At 40.7% G+C, this 19826-nt stretch overlaps 2 protein-coding genes across 6 annotated transcripts in view; both read right to left on the bottom strand.

Moving 5' to 3' along the window:
- Window positions 1-19826, bottom strand: part of LOC139711016 (uncharacterized) — a 239463-nt gene that overhangs the window by 6503 nt on the left and 213134 nt on the right. For all 5 annotated transcript variants that reach the window (XM_071622933.1, XM_071622938.1, XM_071622937.1 and 2 more), the window contains 2 exons: window positions 16474-16587; window positions 9244-9370 (listed from right to left, as the gene is read on the bottom strand). In XM_071622933.1, coding sequence (XP_071479034.1) covers window positions 9244-9370; window positions 16474-16587 — 241 coding nt within the window. The remainder of the gene's footprint in view (window positions 1-9243; window positions 9371-16473; window positions 16588-19826) is intronic.
- Window positions 10943-15892, bottom strand: LOC139711014 (uncharacterized). The gene is made up of 2 exons (XM_071622931.1): window positions 14320-15892; window positions 10943-12289 (listed from the first exon to the last, which is right to left on the bottom strand). The coding sequence occupies exon 1, from the start codon at window positions 15648-15650 to the stop codon at window positions 14343-14345; it is 1308 nt and encodes a 435-aa protein (XP_071479032.1). The 5' UTR covers window positions 15651-15892; the 3' UTR covers window positions 10943-12289; window positions 14320-14342.

Raw genomic sequence — 19826 nt, 5'->3', positions numbered from 1 at the left:
TACAACGCACAGAACACAGATTGCGGATCACATGACATGCTCTACTGCACACAAGCTACTGTATCATGCATATGCATGCAGAAGAAGGGTAATGCATTACAAGCCATTCATATACTCACCAGTGTCATAAACTTTGTTGGAAATATCATGGAAAGCATAAGAAAGGAAGCAATCAAGTAAGAATGAGAGGTAATCTCACATGCTCTTAACCTTTGTCTCATTACGCAGGAAATTGGACATTATCTGATATTTCTAGGATGATGCACAATCACATTCAGTCAGTATACCAAATGAAGAGATGATACTCAGTTTTTGAAGTATATGAGGGTTTTGCTCTGTGATAGGCCAATGACAGATAATCTGATTGAGAATCACAATTGTGGCCAGTAATGAGAAATGTATGCAATAAAAGAGGAGTCATGTTTATGCCATGTCTTCCAATTGAAAAAGTTCTAATGGTGGACTAATTTCCCCAATTTCAAAACAGTATAAGCTGAGGGTCTACGACCAACTGCATTCTCTTAGAAGTGTATGTACCTAGCAATATGTCCACGCCACAGATGAAGTGAAAATTTGCTCACAATGCAAAAGCTAAGTTTCACATGACATACAAATTGGTATTGCTATGTTCATCACTGTAAGAGCAGCAGTATACAGCAAGCCATTCATTTGAGAGAAGATAAAAATCAGTCTCAAGTGAAGACATGAATTTCATTTGGAATGAGTGAAATGCAATGCTTTTATGATAGTTGTGGCTAATTTAACTTTTTTTTTGTATTTATACAACAGCAAACAAATTACATGTACATGTGGTTAATGCATGCAAATCTGTGACAATTTCATTGTGAAACACATGCTCTATAGATGATCCCTGCTATTAAAAATGCTATCATACTGCAAAAATCCTAATCTTTGACATTACACACGATTTTGCAGAGAGCAACCAAAACCTCTAATTCAAAGTCATTAATTTTCGTTAATTTTTCATCACTTTGTTTTTCTGCATGAATGAGGAATGTCAGAATAGTTTAACAGCTTTAAGATTAGTCTAAAGTACATTCACGATTTATGATGCGGTGGGAATATTGGTTCTTTCCTTTTTTTGTTGTTGGTGCCTTATTTGTTCCATTAGATGCTTTGAGAGGTCATGTTAAGGAAACTACATATGATATAACTTTTATTCATTTGATATCCTAAGAAATAATGCCTGTCATAACTCATTCCTTCTAATCAAATGATTTTCCATAAAATAAAAAGAATAAATGAGAACTTCTGTTTGATATCTAAACCTTACTCTACAAAGGAGTTGTAGAAAGAGATTACATTGAGAGACTTGCTTTGTGCGTGCACAGTTATTTTCCGAAGCATCAGATATGGCTGATGGAACTTTGAAAGATTATGGAAAACTGAGCCTTAAGTTTGAAAACTTTGGAAGGGAGAGGAAGGAATGTATTCTCTTCCTACAAATCCATGGTAAAATAAAATCAATTTTCAAATGGGTAGGTTGTCATTCAATCTTTTTGTTGTACTTCTGGCATCTCTGAAAGACACTACATTGAGATTCTGTGGCCCAGCAACCACATTTGCTATAAATAAAAGAAATGACTCTGATGAGTGTCACTCACCAAAAGTGTAAGTCATTTATAATTACTTCGTCTGGTCATTTCTCAAAAGTAGAGCTTGAGACATTTGCTGCCCTTATCCAGCAAAGGTTTGTTGCAGAACCTTCTGAACATCTTTTTATTCATCCAGCCTGCTTTCACAAGGATAAATGAAGTGGCAAGTCTGCTCTTTTGGCAGCTGATATCTAGGCTGCTCTCGTAGTATGAACATTACATTTAGAAGCATCAATTTCTGCCGACACCATAACATCTTTGATCCATAGGGAGATGGTTTTGCAATGTAAATTTCGCAAGGGGCCTGTGAAAGCTAATGAAGGGTTGACATTCTTGTCTTCAGTTCTCGACATAGGCTTTACTGTAGCTGATGGCACATAATAGACAGTATGGTGTGTAGGCTTTCATGTTTAGTGTGAAGAGATTTCCTGGTCTTCAGGGGCTGTACAACTGTGTTCTCTGAGTTAAAATGAGAGCCCATGAATGCATAACATTTGTTGTTGTTGTTTTGTTGTTGTTGTTGTTTTTGGGGAGATCCTGTACTAGTGTAGTCTCAGTGCATTTGCCTGTGAGAGCTTTCTGAGAAAGCAAAACACAATATCTACATCCCAAGTACACTGTATCGTAGTCAGGTCTAGAGGTTTGCCGATGAAAAACTCCCTTCACAACTCTTGATAATAGTAGGTTATTCCAAACTGTACAGGCACAATCCTCAAGAACTACAATGATGTTCATGACCTTCTTGCTGTGTTGAATGCGTTGTAGCAAAAGCCTCTAACATAATCAAAACACTTACGGGTCTCGCGCTCACGTGAGTATTGCAAGTTCACCTTCTATTCATTCTTGCAGACTATTACCTGAGAACATTGCAAACTTGGGGGCGGTGGTAACTCGGAGAGCTTCGATGAGGGCATGACGGTGTCCATTTGCATATTCTATCACTCTGGTAAAAACACTTGCAAAGTACACCATAGTAAGAAATCTTTAGAAAATTTGACTATGCAGCTTAACCTTTAGCAACTGAAGATTCCAAACATAATGCCCTATTGGTGCCTGGAAGGTACTGCAATATTAGTCTCATTTTGAGAACTTTCTAAACTATGCAAAATAGCTCACGTTTATTTTTTATTATAAGCTATGTTTATTTGAAAGCCTATTACAACTTTACAAAGACACTTGTGTGTCACAGAAGTTATTCTGACATACTTTTGTTGACCTTTGACCTCTTTCAAATTACATAATCATATATTTCATATGAAAACAAGGCAATCGCCAAATTGTGTCTCGCCCATGCCCGTACAAGAAATTAATATTTTTCTAACTCCCAGAAGTTCATTGACCCGAATATAACCTTTGACCTTGTGACGACTTTTAATTCCCCAAGGGACATCTACCGTCCAAGTTTGGTCACAAACGGACATAGGGAGCAAAAGTTCTGAACCACAATCGAAACGTGCCCTTAAAAACTTAACATTGGGCCCTAAAAATTTGTTGACCCCTGTCTGTGACCTTTGACCTTGTGATGAGCTTCACCTCCCCAAGGGACGTCTACCATCCAAGTTTGGTTACAAAGGGACAAAGGGATCAAAAGTTATGAGCCATAATCAAAACACGCCATAAAATTTAACATTGGGCCCTAAAAGTTTGTTGACCCCTGTATGTGACCTTTGACCTTGTGATGACCTTCACCTCCCCAAGGGACATCTACCATCCAAGTTTGGTTAAAAAACAGACAAAGGGATCAAAAGTTATGAGCCATAATCAAAATGCGCCATAAAAACTTAACATTGGGCCCTAAAAGTTTGTTGACCCCTGTCTGTGACAGTCTTGCAAGTAAACTTTAACGTATGACCTCAAATGACTTTTGACCTTATCATGTGACCTCTTATGGCACCACAACATGAAGGTACCCCCAGTGCATCCATCACCCAAGTTTGATTGCCATTGTAGCAACATGTGTCAAGTTATGTGTGATAAGAGTCTTGCAAGTAAACTTTAATGTATGACCTAAAATGACCTTTGCCCTTATCCCGTGACCTCCAACGGCACCATAACATGGAGGTACCCCCAGTGCTTCTATCACCCAAGTGTGGCTGCCATTGCTGTAAAAGTTGCCAAGTTATGCATCATAAGAGAGTCTTGCAGGTAAACTTTAACATTTGTGACGGACGACGGACGGATGACTGACGACGGACGACGGACGGACGCCATTTGGATCCCTTAGTCTCGCCTTCACCTCCAGTCGGTGAGAAAAAAAATAAAAATGAATAAAAGCATAAAACTATAAAAAAGCGGACAGGCGGTTTCGGGCATTTTAGGAGTAATATGAAGGGCGGTTTCGGGCAATTCAGCGACTAATGGGTTAAAAAAAAAGAAAGATCAAGTAAGCAAAAACTGGCCCCTAATTCAATTCCCATCCAACCCCTGAATCTACCACAAATAACCTTGAAAGTACATTCAATACTGTATTTTCTCTAGGAATATTTGGTTTTAAACAACTATCTTTTTTTGTTTCATTTATATATTTATTTATTTAATTTTTCAATTTATTATTATCATCTTTTTTTAAAGATTTTAAAATAGGGGTTTGGGGGTCCTGGTATAAAGTATGTCTTCATTCTAGTGATAATGTCTGCCAAGTTAAGTGACAAATTTGACCATGTATTTAAAGAAGAAAATGTGTTGGTTCCCCCTAGAACTGCCAAGAACAGACTTAAAACTGCAGTCACTAATCTACCAACACATTGCACTAACTTAGCTCATAAATCATAGAAAGAAGATTTGTAAAGATTTCTTAAAATTGGGGGCTTTGCCTCAGTATTCTCACTCTCTGGTAGGTGTACTGATGTAACCCAAATATTACGTTCCATGCACCATTTATAGATGTCTTCAGCTGTATTGTCACAGTCTTTTGACTTAATACATCCCATGTTATTCCAGTAGGCAACTGCTGTTGTGTTACCTGACCCAAGGAGGACATAAGCATCTTGTAACGAAGAACAATTACAAGGATTTCAATGCAAACCCAGCTGCCAATGTTTCCAGGCACAGTAGTCTCTGCATAATTGGGTAACGCTGAATCGGGTACTCCACTTATTTTAATATACACACTGACTGAATAGTTCCAATGTGTGTTATATTTACTGGATAATCGGGTAGGCATTTCGGTTAAACAGGTAGAAATTTCAATATAGACCTCATCTATTCCATAGTTTTCTGCAGAAAATCTGTGAAATTGGTGTAAATATTGTGAATTCAGAGGCTTATATATGAAGTTTTAACAGACTGCTCACTGTATCGATAACAAGAGACCCTGGGGGACTCATGCTTACCCGAGTATCGCAAATTCACCTTCCATGCAGTCACTAATCTATTGCACTACCGTTGCTTATCGCTTTCAATTTGAGAATTTAAGAAGACTTGAAAAGATTCCTTACTTCAGGGTTTTTGTTTTTGTGTTCCAATCCCCCTCAAGCAACACCCAAGCGACAATACCTACCAAGTTTGGTGAAAATTTGACCATGCATTCTCAAGAAAAAGATGAAAACATACAATTAAGGCCCAAATTTGCCCCCCCCCCCCCCCCGACTCCAAGGAGGCCATCCCTGGATCAGCCATGAACAAACTTGAAACTGTGGTCATCAATATACTTACTCACAGTATTAATTTTAGTTCTAGCCCTTCTGGTTCTAGAGAAGAGGATGGGCCCCTAGGGAGAGCATGGTGCCCATTTGAAAAAATTGAGATCCTATATACAGTGCTCAACCGTTAATTGGGAACCGCTTTAGCGGGAACCTCGCTTCAGTGCATCAAAACTTGATGCAACAAAATTTTCATGTGTTATTTCCACCGCTTTATCGGAACCATGAACCGCTTTATCGTGACAAATCTGGCTGAAACACTTCCATTGTTTGTGTATTAATGTAGTGAAAATATTAAGTTAATCCTAAAAAAAAATTGCAGGGATTTAATTTCCTTACCAGAAGGATTATTTTCTCACCAGTTCCCGATAGATTATATCGACTGCAGTCTAAACATTTGCCACTAGACCCTAGACAGTGAGACGTAGCGCAGTATAGGTGGTCTTATTGAGCGTCATCTTATCGAGCTTCGTCAGCTTCTACTAGTACGGTACTCATGCACTTGAAATCACCGATCGAGTCCACTGATCTCACCAGCCGGCTACGGACCTAGCTAGCTGAGAGACTGAGCTCTCTTCCCGCTACCCTCATGCCACCTCATGTGTGACTGTGTGTGCCACGCCAACACACGCCACACACACACACAGTCAACGGTGTGTGCTTGCCAACACATGCAGCACACTGGGTGATTTCAAGTTCGGTGCTAGTGCTAGTGCTAGCCCCCGAATAAGGGCCTTAAATCGAGCTCCAACACCGACGGTCAGATTAACGGGGCGATACTGATCAAAATTATCGATCACCAGCACTAGGTGTTGAAATCACAGCACTGCGAGCTCCGTGAGAATTGCTCGACGAAAAAAGTGATGGCGCATGATTACACTCAAATATTAAAAGATGTAGCCAAAACTGCTTAATTTTAGACACATAGTGAGGAAGATGGATTAAAATGCCACAAATTTCATCTATTCCCCAAAATACAACTATCTTAATTTTGCTCCCAGGCTCAGATTTGTAGCCATGTCTGGAGTGTTCGTCTTCTTTACGTGGGCGACCACTGCATTAGCATAGACTTTGCACGTAAAACGTGCATCTACAATGTATTACGGAAGTAATTACAGGTCTCGCACGGCAACGCTAACACCAGCACCGAACTTGAAATGACTAAAATGATAATCCCTAGGGGCTAGTGTTAATCAATGGGGAAAAAACACGTAAATCGCTAACACAATCGGCGGAGCTCGGTTCAGCAGACGACATTCAACACCGAGCCCAGCACCAACTACCGGAAATACGTCATAATTTTGAGGTTAACTCCCAACACCGACGTGATTTTAAGTTCGGTTTCATCGCCGGTGCTAGTGCTGAGATAGCACTATCACTAGCACTAGCACCGAACTTGAAATCACCCACTGTGTGAAACTTCAGCTTTGAGATTACACACACAAAGATCGTCTACTGTGTGCAGGGTCTGCTTCTAATCACCCCTTTCCCAGGGCCCCATCCCTGCAATCTATAAGCGCGCGTACGCAGATTCCTTTCAGCCTGGCCAGGTGGCTGGCATGCTTGCTAGGTGTCAGACTGTCAGTTTCCCTCTAATCTACCATGTTTTTTTTTTTTTTTTAAATTCTTCACCATACATGAGATAACTGCATGGCTGCTAGCAAGTGGTTTGTTGTTTAATCATTACAGTGTTTTTGTTTTTCTCTGTCATTCATGGGATCGGACCAGGGCGAGGGATATCAAAAGAAGGAAGTTTGCTCAGGCCAAGTTGTCTCTTGCACCATACCATCAAAGTGTCATTACGATCGCTAATCATTTTTTTTTTTCAAAGTCTCAAAGTCGGGTTGCGTCTTATACAAGGGTGCATCTATACACGGAACTTTACGGTATGTATTTTCAACTCTAAAAATACACACACAAAAAAAGGGTTATTTTGTGGATCAAATAAAAGGAGGTTTGTTCCGATAATGCATTTGCCAAAATTATAAGACTGCCATGTCCTTTCTTATCGCCGTGTTGAGGCTGCGTGTCGTAGCGTGCATGTATCTGTCGCTGTGGTTATCATCGGGTTTGATAACTGTGCAAAGTTTAATGTAATGCCCACATACTGGGCTTCATGTTGTGTGGTTTGCACGGGCCAATACCGGCCATCGCTTAAGCGGGAGCACCGCTTAAAAGGGAGAAAAACTTGTCTCCTTGCGATTAAGCGGTGAGGACTGTACCCCTAGGGATGCTACCTGCCAAGTTTGGTGAAAAGCAATCATGGGTTTCTCAAGAAGAAAATGAAAATATATTAATTTAGGCTCCCATTTGGACCCCCCCCCTCCTCCCTGGCAAGAAGTGGGGCACCTGCCACGAACAAGCTTGAAACTACAGTCATCAATGTGCTAACTCCCTAGTATTAACTTTGATAGTTCTATCACTTCTGGTTCTAGCAAAGAAGATTTCAAATATTTTTTTTAATTTTGAGGGGTTTGGGTTCCTCGAGGGGCCCCCAGGGGGGAGCATGGTGCTCATTTGAACAAATTGGGATCCTATCCCCCTAGGGATGCTACCATACCTGCCAAGTTTGGTGAAAATCAGTCATGGGGTTTTCAAAAAGAAAGTGAAAATATACAATTAAGGTCCCCATTTTGAAAATTCCCCCCCCCCAAAAAAAAATCACTTTTCTAGCATTATGAAATAGCATTTGACTAACTGCTTTCAGAAAGCAGGGGGAATAATTGCTACCCTTAACATATATCAGTATCAAGTTGAAGGAATGTGTAATTTACATGAAAAATGAATTTTTGTGGAATTTTGTTAATATTTTCTTTATATTGTTGTCCACTCATACGTCATAACCTCTAGTAGTCTCCTCATCCAGCGGTTCCAACACCAAAACTTTAAAAATTCATTACTTTTGCATCGATTGTCCGATTTTCCTCAAACTTTCACTGATGTGTTCTACTAATGTTTCTGCTTTCACTCAGTCCACATTGCACTTTTGGTTGGGATTACCTTTAAGAGTGGCAATTTTGTCTTGCCCTAGATTTCTGTAGAGAAGAGGCCATGTAGAACTCCAGGCAAAGTCGCTATAATCTTCCTGATAACATTTGACACCTGCCAGGTTGGGGGTCTCCTATTGTCTAGCATGGATTTTTCCTTGTGTACAACTAATCCTACGGTGCCTCCATCACAAAGTAGCCACCTCGTGGCTCCATGGAATTAGGCAGAAAAAGAACTGTGCTTGTGCTAATTGCTCAAAGCACAACAAAATTTGTAGCTCCATCCAGGAGAATCACAAAAAATTGAATTCCATTACAACAAGGTTCAAGAAGCCCGTTGGTACCGCAAAATCATAATAAAATGCAAATATTTCGACTGCGATAGGGAAGTTACTTCCGAACACACATGCATAGAAAAGCCATATGACTGCACATGCGCAAAGTGGGTCTCTCAATGTGGTCTCTTTCAGAGACTCCAGAAGTAAAATATTTAAAGTACTTGAAAATATATGGTGTTTTACCTACAGCCAAACTGCATGGAGTGGTTTACATTGCACATAAAAAAAATAATGGTGACATGTCTCAAAGAATGCTGGTATTTGGGAATGAATCAGCTTTTTGTAGAAACATGAATACAGAAATATTGAGAAACATTTAGTGTCAATGAGATGTTGACTGTTGCTTGACCAGAGCTGTTGAAAATTTTCGCACTCTGTTGATTTTCTTTCTCAAGCCCTCTTTGAACATGATTTGATGAAACTAAGAAAAAATTATTCAAATAAAATCTTTTGTTTGGCATTCTGGACTTTCTGTTTTCTTTTTTCTCTGTTTGTCTGACATAAAATGTAAGTACAGATCAGTGAAAGATTTATTGTATCAGAATGTTAATCTTAGTGGCGAATAAAACCAAGGAGCTGATGAAAGTGCTTGTCTTACAAGGAGTGTTATTTCTCATGGAGCTGTTTCAAGCCCTCAGTTATTTTGACCAAGGCAATTCACCTGACTTTCCAATGGGGGAGTTCTGAAGATACTCATTGATGCGAGCTAGGGGTCCTCGTCTCTGGCTGCTCCCTGAGCTTGAGGTGGTTGATGGAGACTTGCTCTCCTCTGGGATGTTCTCAACATCCTGCAAGAGCAAGCATGCACCAACTCAGTTCTCTGCCTTGGAGACTTCTTTAAAAACTAGAAATGTTGCTATGGCGACTGGTATGCCTCCGCCATAATGCATGGTTCTCCTAATAGGTCTATAGTACAATGTCTTGACAATGTGTGATGACAGTTTCACATAATTAACAAATATCAAAATGACTGGTTTGTCACAAATGTGTTGCATGTTCACTTTCCTTGAACTAGGTTGAATTGGATTAATGGCTATATTGTCTAAGAGTGCAGGTAATTGGGATTGGAGGATTTGTACTTGACTTTTGACCCTTTTTGGCAAGAAACTTCCAATATAATCTCAAATGGGCTAATACATGCATACACAAAGTTTCAAGAAAAACCCTGCAGGCATTGCATAGATAGGAGGGAAATAGTTACATTTTGAGGAGTTGACCCTGGCCTTTGACCCATAACCCCTAAATTCCTTAGATAATTACTGCCAGTCAGTACCATGTACTAAGTTCCATTAAGAAAACCTTGAACCATTTGTGAGATATGGAGGAAAAATTGATATTTTAACATTTTTACTTGACCTTTGACCTTAAGACCCAAAACTCTTTCTGGAGAATCTTTATTTGGTAGTTCATGTATACACTAAGTTTCAAGAAAATACCTTCATGCATTGCATAGAAAGGGGGGAAATAGTGAAATTTTGGGGAACTGATGATTTTTACTTGACTTTATGCATTGAGTAATTTTCAAGGTATTGAGAAAAAGTATAATTTCAGTATCAAATGGTAAAATAGTATTATCTAAACCTGACCTTTGACCTCACAGTTCCAAAGAGAATCACTGTTAGGTAGAACATGCATAAATATGTACAAGTTTTGTAAGTTTCATGATGATACCTTGAGTTACTTTCGAGATATGGAGGAAAAAGTGCAATTTAGCACTTTCATTTGACCTTTGACCTTTTGGCAAGAAACATCCCACAGAATATATATTGGGTAATACATGCATACATCAAGTTAAAAAAAATCCTTCAGGCATTGCATAAATATAAGGAAAGTAGTGATATTTTGAAGAGTTGACCTTGACCTTTGACCCCTGACCTTTGACCCATGACCCCAACTTCCTTAGATAATCACTGCCCATCCGTACATGCATACATACTAAGTTCCATGAAGATACCTTGAACCATTTGCGAGATATGGAGAAAAACATGAAATTTCAACCTTTTTTTTTACAAAATAACCTGTGACCTTCGACCTTTGACCCCGTGACCCTAAAATCCAAACAAAGTATTTTCCCCCAAGATATACCCTCATACCAAGTTTGATGTAAAAACACCACACGGTTCTTGAGATATCAACAAAAACAAAACGGGACGGACGGATGGACGACCCGAAAACATAATGCCTCTGGCCACTTCGTTGGCGGAGGCATAAAAACCCCAACAATTGAGATCTGATTTTGCTCACTATAAATACGCTCCTTCACTGCTGAATCAACTGTCCTTGAAGACTGCATAATAGAAAATTTAAATGAGAACTTACCTGTTTGAAATTTAAATTGTATTTTATGAGGAAGGCGAAGGAAGAGACTACGATGCATAAAGAGTAATAATAGGAGAGCCCGCACGCGCGTCCAGCAATATTAGTAGCTCCGAAAAATGTGAATACCAATACCAGCAGTCATCCTACTGCTATTGAGAACTACCTGAGATTATGAAGAAGGGTGGGAGAGGAGGGACTGTAGTCTCTTCCTTCGCCTTCCTCATAAAATACAATTTAAATTTCAAACAGGTAAGTTCTCATTTAAATTTTCTATTTTATTTCGGAAGTCTCGAAAGAGACTACGATGCATAAAGAGTAATAATAGGAGACTTTGAAGCTGGTAGTCACATTTTTTGGCCACACAGAACTGTGCCAATGACCATAATTACCACAAGGGGTACAATGTATGGCTTTACCTTTTATGATAATACTGCATGGCTGAAACCCCTATTCTCATTCCTGAGGGGTTTCGCATAATATGTTTGAAAAGTCTTCTCGTTACTCCAGCCTGCCTGTGCCAAAATCTCATGTACAGGCAGATCTTTCCTCTGGGCAGCAGACGCTGAGGCTGCTCTCGTGGAGTGTGCCGAGAACAAGCTGGTGTCAATCCCAGCTTCTGTCATAACTGTCTTAATCCATCGTGACAAAGTTTGGGTAGAAACCCTGTGATACGGTTTACAAAAACTTATTAACAGATACTTTTGGTCCTTCCTAATGATCTGAGTCCTTCTCAGATACTCTCGAAGGTATCGTACAATGCAAACTCGTCTGTCTGGAGGGTACGCTCTTAGGCTAACGACTTGGCCTGTATTACCAGGTCTGTGGTGCTTTAACAAGTCATCAATGACGAAATTGACAGAGTTGTCTTTGAATGTCATCTTGTCTATTCTCAAAGCATTCAATGTCTGCACCCGCTGTGCTGAGAGAAGCGCTAATAACATTGTCACTTTCAACGTTAGCTCTTTCAAACCCAATTCGCCTGCTGGTGATTTCCTCCTCAGATAGTTGAGGACAGTTTTAACGTCCCACACCTCCGTGTAGCGTGGTCTGGGGGGTCGTAAGTGAAAGACTCCCTTCACAAATCTAGTTATTAGAGGATGAGTGCTTATGGAAAACGAACTGTCTGTGAGTGTCAGAAAAGAAGCCAGTGCACTTCTAGCAGAGTTTATAGTACCGTAGCTGGCTCCCTTATGGAACAAGTCTGAAAGAAATTCTAGTGCCCATTCCGATGAGGTCTGGAGATAGTTAATGTTGTTGGCAGTGCAGAAAACTTTCCATTTGCTGATGAAGCTATGATATTGCTGTCGTGTAGATTTCCTCCAAGAAGCTACGATGACCTTGACGGTCCCTGCACTCAATCCCTGCGACCTGAAGGGTTGGCTGAAAGCCTGCAACAGAGCAAATCCAAATGTTTGTGCAAGGGGTGGGGCATAAAAGACACAGGTTGAACAAGAAGTTGTGCATGTCTACATAGGACAAGTGGTTTTTCAGTCAGCATGTCCTGAAGTGCTGGGAACCATGATTGTGTAGGCCAGTTTGGTACTATTAACAACCCTGTGGCTTTATCTGCCCTTATCTTTTGCAGACATTTAGGGATAAGGCAGAAGGGAGGGAAAGCATAGAACCATAATGGACCCCAATCCACTGTAAATGCATCTACATTCTCTGCCGAAGGATCAGGCTGCCAAGTGATATACCTGGGTAGCTGTGCATTAAGTCTGGAAGCGAAAAGATCGATTTCAGGGAGGCCGAAATGTTCTACCACTTCTGTAAATTGGGTTTTGTTAAGCATCCACTCTGTTCGATCATTAAACTTCCTTGACATGAAGTCTGCTGTGGTATTGAGCCGTCCTGGCAAGTAGGCGGCTGTGATCCAAATCTGTCTTTCAATACACCATTCCCAAATATCATGTGCCAAATTGTTGCATTCCTGGGATCTGAAGCCCCCCATATTGTTGATATATGAGACTGCAGTTGTATTATCCATTCTAATGAGAACATGAACATTTCTCAGGTTAGAGCAAAAGGACTTCAATGCCAATCCTGCTGCAAGGGTTTCTAGATAATTTATCTCATTGTTAACAGCCTTTTCTCTTTCCACTTCATTCCATCGTCCCCCTATGTTTGTGCACATGTCTGTTGCTCCCCAACCAGACCCACTCGCATCAGTGCGCAATTCTATTGTATGCCTGGGTCTGTCGATAGGATTAGAGGTGTACTGTATGTGATCAATCCACCACTTAAGTTCCTGTTTGGCTCTACTAGACAAGCTCATTTTCCTATCAAAATGACCTTTATTGGCCTTCAATGCCAAAATCTTCTCTTTTTCCAAGATTTTGTAGTAGAGGGGCCCATATTGGGCTGCAGGAAAGGTAGCAATCAGTTTCCCTATTACTCTAGCCACTTCTCGGATAGAGGATTCTGTGGCATGCAACAGACTTGTGCACTCAGCAGTGATATCTTCCTTCTTAGATTCAGGAAGAGTAACTGTCATGTTCAGAGAGTTAAGGACAAATCCCAAAAAGGTGATTTCTTTAGTGGGTTTTAACACTGATTTAGTCTGATGGACAAGAAACCCCAAGTCTTTGAGGAGATCAGTCGTAGCATCGACTGCTCTTTGAGTGCTAGCCTCACTCTTCCCAATAATGATAGTATCATCAAGGTATCCCACTACCATGTGACCTGCTCTTCTCAGATGAGCAAAAACCGGTTTGAGAAGCTTTGTGAACAAACGCGGTGCTGTACTAAGCCCGTTTGGCAGTGCGCAATATTGCCAAAGTTTGCCCTGCCACACAAATCGCAGGCATTTCCTATCCTGCGGATCAACTGGTACTGAATAGTAAGCATCCTGAAGGTCGACTGAGGCTAGCAAGCAATCTGGTGTAATAAATTGCATTGCTGTATGGATGGAATCCATTTTGAAATGCTGATAGACTAGGCTTTTGTTCAACTCTGAGAGGTCAAGAATGACCCGAAGGCTGCCATTCTTCTTAGGGCGGGTAAAAATGTTCGAGATGAACTCCCCCACTTCATGTGAACAAGGTTCAATAACATTCTTGGCTGCCAGTGAATCAATTTCAGCTTGGATATTGGCCAAATCTTCATTCTTTACTTTGAACTGAACCAAAGGATTAACCCTTTCAGGTGGAAAACATTCAGGCTTGAATTCAAGTTTATAGCCATTCACAGCTTGTAGTACTGTGGGATCTGAAGTTAACTTCTCCCAATTACATGCATGAAGCCTCAGTCGACCTCCAACTGGATGGTCATTTACACATGAAGTGGTAGGTCTAGATTCTATAGATCTAGTAAATTGAGGAGTAGATCTAGAATACCGTTCTTCTAGATAAGGTAGAAATGAATCATGGTCAGTTACTGACATGTCAAATGAGCAATATGTTGAATCTATATCTCCTACCTCTTCAGAGGCGGGCTGTTGGGTTACTTGTTGTGGGGAGTCTTGCTTCTGGCCTGTGGATGAGCTCTGCTCTGTGGCCGTTGCTGTGGGGGAGGTCGCGACTTCCCCTGGTAGCGCTGGTCTAAAAAAGGACGATTTGCCGTTCCATGCACGAAGCGTGAGGCTGCAGCGCTACGCGAGCCCGTCCAGCCCGCATCGCGAGCCTGCCGGCGAGCTCCGCTGTTGAAGGGCCGTCTGTACGGATGGAAAGAGCCGCTCGGACGAGAAGTATGTTTCTGCTGGGTCCTCATGACCCCAGCAGAGGCCTTATGTTGTTCTTTTAGATCTTTCATCTGTCTTGTGAGATCATCACCAAACAACAGCTGCGTGACTGGTGTAGAAGGCTTACAGAGATGCACGTATTCCGAGTTGATGTCCGGCTTGATCAGCTCCTTCCGCACGCAATTCAGTTCAAAGTGCGCATTACTCAATAGAGCAAGTGCGTCTTGCTGAGACTCGGAGATATCTCGCGCGTCGAGAGAGCGAAGAAGAGCCCCAATACCGCGAGTCAGACATTTCTGCACTCGCTGTAGTTTCAAATCACGATTACGCGTGACGGACTGCAAGTGTTCCCAAATGGGAGCGTTCACTTTAGGTGTATCGAGGTGGGGGCAGTTGCTCGGTGGGGGGTATTTTTCAACCGTTTCCTCGATGGCTTTATCTTCTAGTTTGTTGCCAATAAAGTAGTTCACCGATTTTGCGATTTCCTCGTCAACTGCCTCCCCAATCCCGAGGGGGATAGCATACTTGGCTGCCAACTGTGGTAGCTGTGCAGCAGGGGGAACCTCTTCCACCCCTTCGTCAAAATCGAACGGTCCATCACGCTCTGCGTCTTCAGACGTAGACGTATCAAAATCGTCCCCAACAAAATGGCGGACGTTAGTAGGCAAGCGGGAAAATTCCTCCGCTGTAGATTTCGATGTAGACGCGCCTGTATGTACCACAGCAGCACGGCTAGTGGTTTTATCATGCGATTGGGGAAGGTGTTTCACCACTTCGGCGAGGAGATTTTCAAGTTTGTCTAGATGAGAACTAACGTCCCCGGAGGTAGACGCCCGATCCTCGGAAGGGGCTTTCGATACCGTATGAGGAGCTTTTTTGGGAATTTTCTTCATCGTCTTCTTCCCTGAATCTTGAGCCTTTCCGATGCTCACATTCTTCTGTACGTGCGCCGTACCGGCATCGCCGGAGGGAGGCGCTGGTGGTGGTAACTCTGACTTCGTGGCACAGACCTCCTGTCCACGTGTAGCACGTAAAGCGAAGGATGGATCGTGCTGCTCTTTCGAGCTCATATTTATCGAACCAACGTAACGATTAGGCTCGAAAGATGCGTCAAAACACTTCTCAGTAGGTTCCGGATGACCGGCGAAGCAAAATTTTCTCGCGAGAAGGAAAATTCCGGCGATGAATTTATGGAAAAATTTCAAACCGCGGAGCTATGCAGGAGAACCTCCTGTCGGCTGGAACGAACGCGAACGTATTGCTGGACGCGCGTGCGGGCTCTCCTATTATTACTCTTTATGCATCGTAGTCTCTTTCGAGACTTCCGAAATAAAATATCATGCTTTGCTATATGATTACAATGCATCTGGAAATGTGCTATTCAAAACTGAGTAAACAAATTAAAGCAGATAAAACAGCTAGTATGAATAAACTGGTTGATTACCTCAAACAATAAATCAAACGATGGTTCTAAATCAAACAGTGTTTAAAATTTGTTACTTCAAGACACCTTTCCTTGACAGTAGCCTGCACCCGAGGGTCAAACATGAAGATACAATCCTGAAATGATATACATGTAGCAGGCAATAATTATGAAGCAATGAAATTACAAAACAATAAAACTTAAATGACAAATTAGGATGCAAAAGAAGTCTGTACAGTGCACTCCCATTATAACGAACACGATTAAAACGAAATTCTGGTTACAACGAAATTAAAATCAAGGTGGCAAAATAATTGGCTCTCATGTTTTTCATCATTTATTTGTTTGGTTGTAACAAAATTTTGATACAATGAAAGAAAACTGCTGGTCCCGAGGACTTCGTTACAAGAGGAATCCACTGTATGCGCATGAATATTCTCACACCAGAGAAAAAGAATAAAGGTACAAACCTCATGAATGCTGACTTTGCTGGAGGCCCTTGTAGCTCGGCGTGATTGGCCTCTTGTGCATGGTGCCCCATTGTCTTCACTTCGCAGTTTCTTGGAACTGACAGCATCTGAATTCTATAGCAGAAAAACATTTACTGTAGTGGAAGCAATTCATGCTGGTTGATATATCAAGAACTTGCTTCAACATTTTATAGAAAACTTAATTGGGCAATAAGGATAAATTACAATGTACATAATTAAAGCTAAGATTGAAGTTAATGAAACGTAAGCAAGGCAGGATTACCTCAACAAGGTCTAATGTTGTACAAAAGAACAATTAGAGTAATGTCTTGCCTGCAAATAGCAATTTGTGATCATAGTGTGTTTCAATGTTTCAATATTTCAAAGTTCATTGATTCCACCCCAACTTTATCTCATCTAACATGACAGCATTTTTGCACAACCTATTTTACATGCCAGCAATCTAGCTTTATGGTAGTACAATAGACATTCAGGCTTGTACCTTTCATAAATATTTATACGCTTGCCATTATGTTGAATTGATAGGGCAGTACTTACAGTGAATGTTTTCACAGATCTGCAGTCAGGGTGCTATGTAATTTTATTTCATTTTTATCTTTTTATTTCATTTTTTAAAAAACCAATTGCGCAGTCAAGCAAGATTTCTAAATGATAATACTGCACATTGGTAACATTCCCGCAATAAATGAACAGTCAGACAGCAGCACGTGTACTTGTACATTCATCGTGGCTACAAGTCACCTAAAGTTGTTCTCCAGACTTTGATCTTTATTTTGATACCAAATTTGCGTATAATATCGGTTCTTATCATGACGATATAATCAGTTGAATTATCGTAAATTTTACCTGCTTTTCACTGAAGATTTTGTCGTCGAAAGTTAGTTTTTGGTTCCTGACCGGATTAAGAAATTGTTGTTTCTGATTTTGGCTTTTTCGTATAGAGGAAACTTAGATGCTCATCATATATTGGAGTCAAGGAGACGCAAGCATGATTTATACTAGTTTTTCCATTTTGAAATGTCTGTAAAATTCACTCCTAAGCCGGAAGTATGCTCCACACAAAGCGTACAGTGGCGCGAAAGAGTGTAATTTCGGCGACTGGCGCGCGCTGTACCAAGCTTCTAGCTTCTAGCTTCTGTCCGAAGCACAGAACTACACGCGTGCCTGTATGCAAGCATGCGCTATGCACGCACGTGGCATGAAACCGTAGCAGCGTAATGACGTAATGCAAGCGCTGAATGCAAGCGCTGTCCAATGAGAGAGCTTACTCTTGAGATTGCACGGTTTCAAGCTGACCAGCACTGACATCAATGTATATTTTACTGGTTCCTGAACGGATTAAGCAACAAATTGTCAAGATATTTACATGGATACACAGATTAAGAGATGGACTACCAAATACTGCATTTTCATTGAGAGGCAAGGTGAAGTTGGTATTCTTTTGACGTCTTGAACGTGTACTACACGAATTACTTGTTTAAAATCATATTTCAAGCTCAAATTACGCTGTGATATTTTTCATTTACAATAATTCGAGTAACATGTGACGATAGCTTACATATTTTCCTTGAATTTGATACCAAATTTGTGAATATAAGGTGTATTTTTGTTGCCAAAGCCCAAGGACAAAATCCCCTTCCGCAGCTCATTACGTATGCAAGCCTCGAGCGGGCTTGCATACGAGTTGAATAAATATGAGCAAATTATCGGGTGCTGCGGTCTGACTGATGAACCTTGGACTTGGTCAAACTACTGAAGGTGGTAAAATGTTTATGTACCGTATGTCCCAAAAAAATTACAACGGGGCCCTACGCAATGATAGCTTTAAAAACATTGCATCAATCTAAATACAAATTCAGGGTTTGAAACTATAGCTCATTGCCCACATCTTACAGAAAACCCCATTCGATTTGCTTCAGCGGTCAAAGAGAAATGAGGAATTTTGTAGAGGATGTCGGGAATCTCTTTTGTCCAAGTTCTGTCTATTGTTCACACACAAAATCATCGAAGTGCTAAACTTGGAAGAATCAGACTCATGACATGCTTTACTACAAATCCTATTTCTCTGTGACCGCGAAATTAAGCAAACGGAATCAAAATCGGGTCAAAAATCAAGGTCAAAGGTCAAAGAAGTCAAAGGTCAAAATTATGTGTAGAAGTTTTGAAGCCCTCACCTAGTGCCATCATATAAAGCAAACGGAATCAAAATCGGGTTAGAAATGGCGAAGGAGTAGCATTTTGAAGCAAAATGTACAATATAGGTCAAAGGTCAAGGTCAAAGGTCACAACTGAAATTCTGTATAGAAGTTTCAAAGCTCCCATGTAGTGCTATCATATAAAGCAAACAGAATCAAAATCGGGTTAGAAATGGCGAAGGAGTAGCATTTTGAACATTTTGATCACACACGGACGCACACACAGACGGACGGACGGACGGACACACGGACGGACACACACACGGACACACACACGTACGGAGCCCGTTTCATAGTCCCCTGCTTGAACTCGTTCGGCGGGGACAATAATGCTATATTCCTTATTCTGAAGGTTCGTTAATCCAAAAAATGATTAAGAAAAAATGTCCGTTCATTTCACAACGAAATCAGTTTTGTTATTTCGAACGTTCTGTCAGTGAAATTTCGGAATAAAACGACGGCACAAAACAGCGTGTTTTCGTACTCTAAGGCCCAAATTCACAAAGGTGGTACAAATGAAACCATGGTTTAAACCATGGACAAAAACCATGGAGCGCCAAGTGTCGCACGGAATATATCCTCACGAAATTGGTCATTTCGTCGACAAAATGACCGTTTCGTTAACGAAATTATCATTTCGTGTACGAAATGTTCATTTAGTTACAAAATGTTGTCATTTCCTTTACCAAATAATCATTTCATCGACGAAATGACTGATTTCGTAACGAAATATTCCATGCGACACTTCGCTCTCCATGGTTTTTGTCCATGGTTTAAACCACGGTTTAATTTGTACCATCTTCGTGAATTCGGGCCAAAGGGTCTGTTATTCCGACAGAAGTAGTAATGATGAAATAATAAATTGTATAGATTCTTTATTCTGAAGGTTTGTTAACCAAAAATTGAATAAAGAAAAATGTCCGTAAATTTCAAAACAAAATCAGTGCATCATTTCGAGCGTTTTGCCCGTGAAATTTGGAATAAAACAACTGCCCAAAAAACAGTTGCACTTTTCTTACTCTTAGGGTTCGTTACTCCGACAGATCAATGATAAAATAATGCTATATTCCTTATTCTGAAGGTTCGTTAATCCAAAAATGATTACAAAAAAATGTCCGTTCATTTCACAACAAAATC

This window comes from Diadema antillarum, unplaced genomic scaffold (assembly GCF_040938485.1).
Source record: "Diadema antillarum isolate AM-2024a unplaced genomic scaffold, OU_Dant_1.0 seq00001602_RagTag, whole genome shotgun sequence".
In the NCBI taxonomy this organism is placed as follows: domain Eukaryota; kingdom Metazoa; phylum Echinodermata; class Echinoidea; order Diadematoida; family Diadematidae; genus Diadema; species Diadema antillarum.
Note: the sequence above shows the minus strand (reverse complement) of the source record. Positions and strands in the feature narration are given on the sequence as shown.

Excerpts from the sequence above, each read along its gene's own strand:
- LOC139711014 (XM_071622931.1), bottom strand. The coding sequence starts at position 15,650 with ATGAGCTCGAAAGAGCAGCACGATCCATCCTTCGCTTTACGTGCTACA.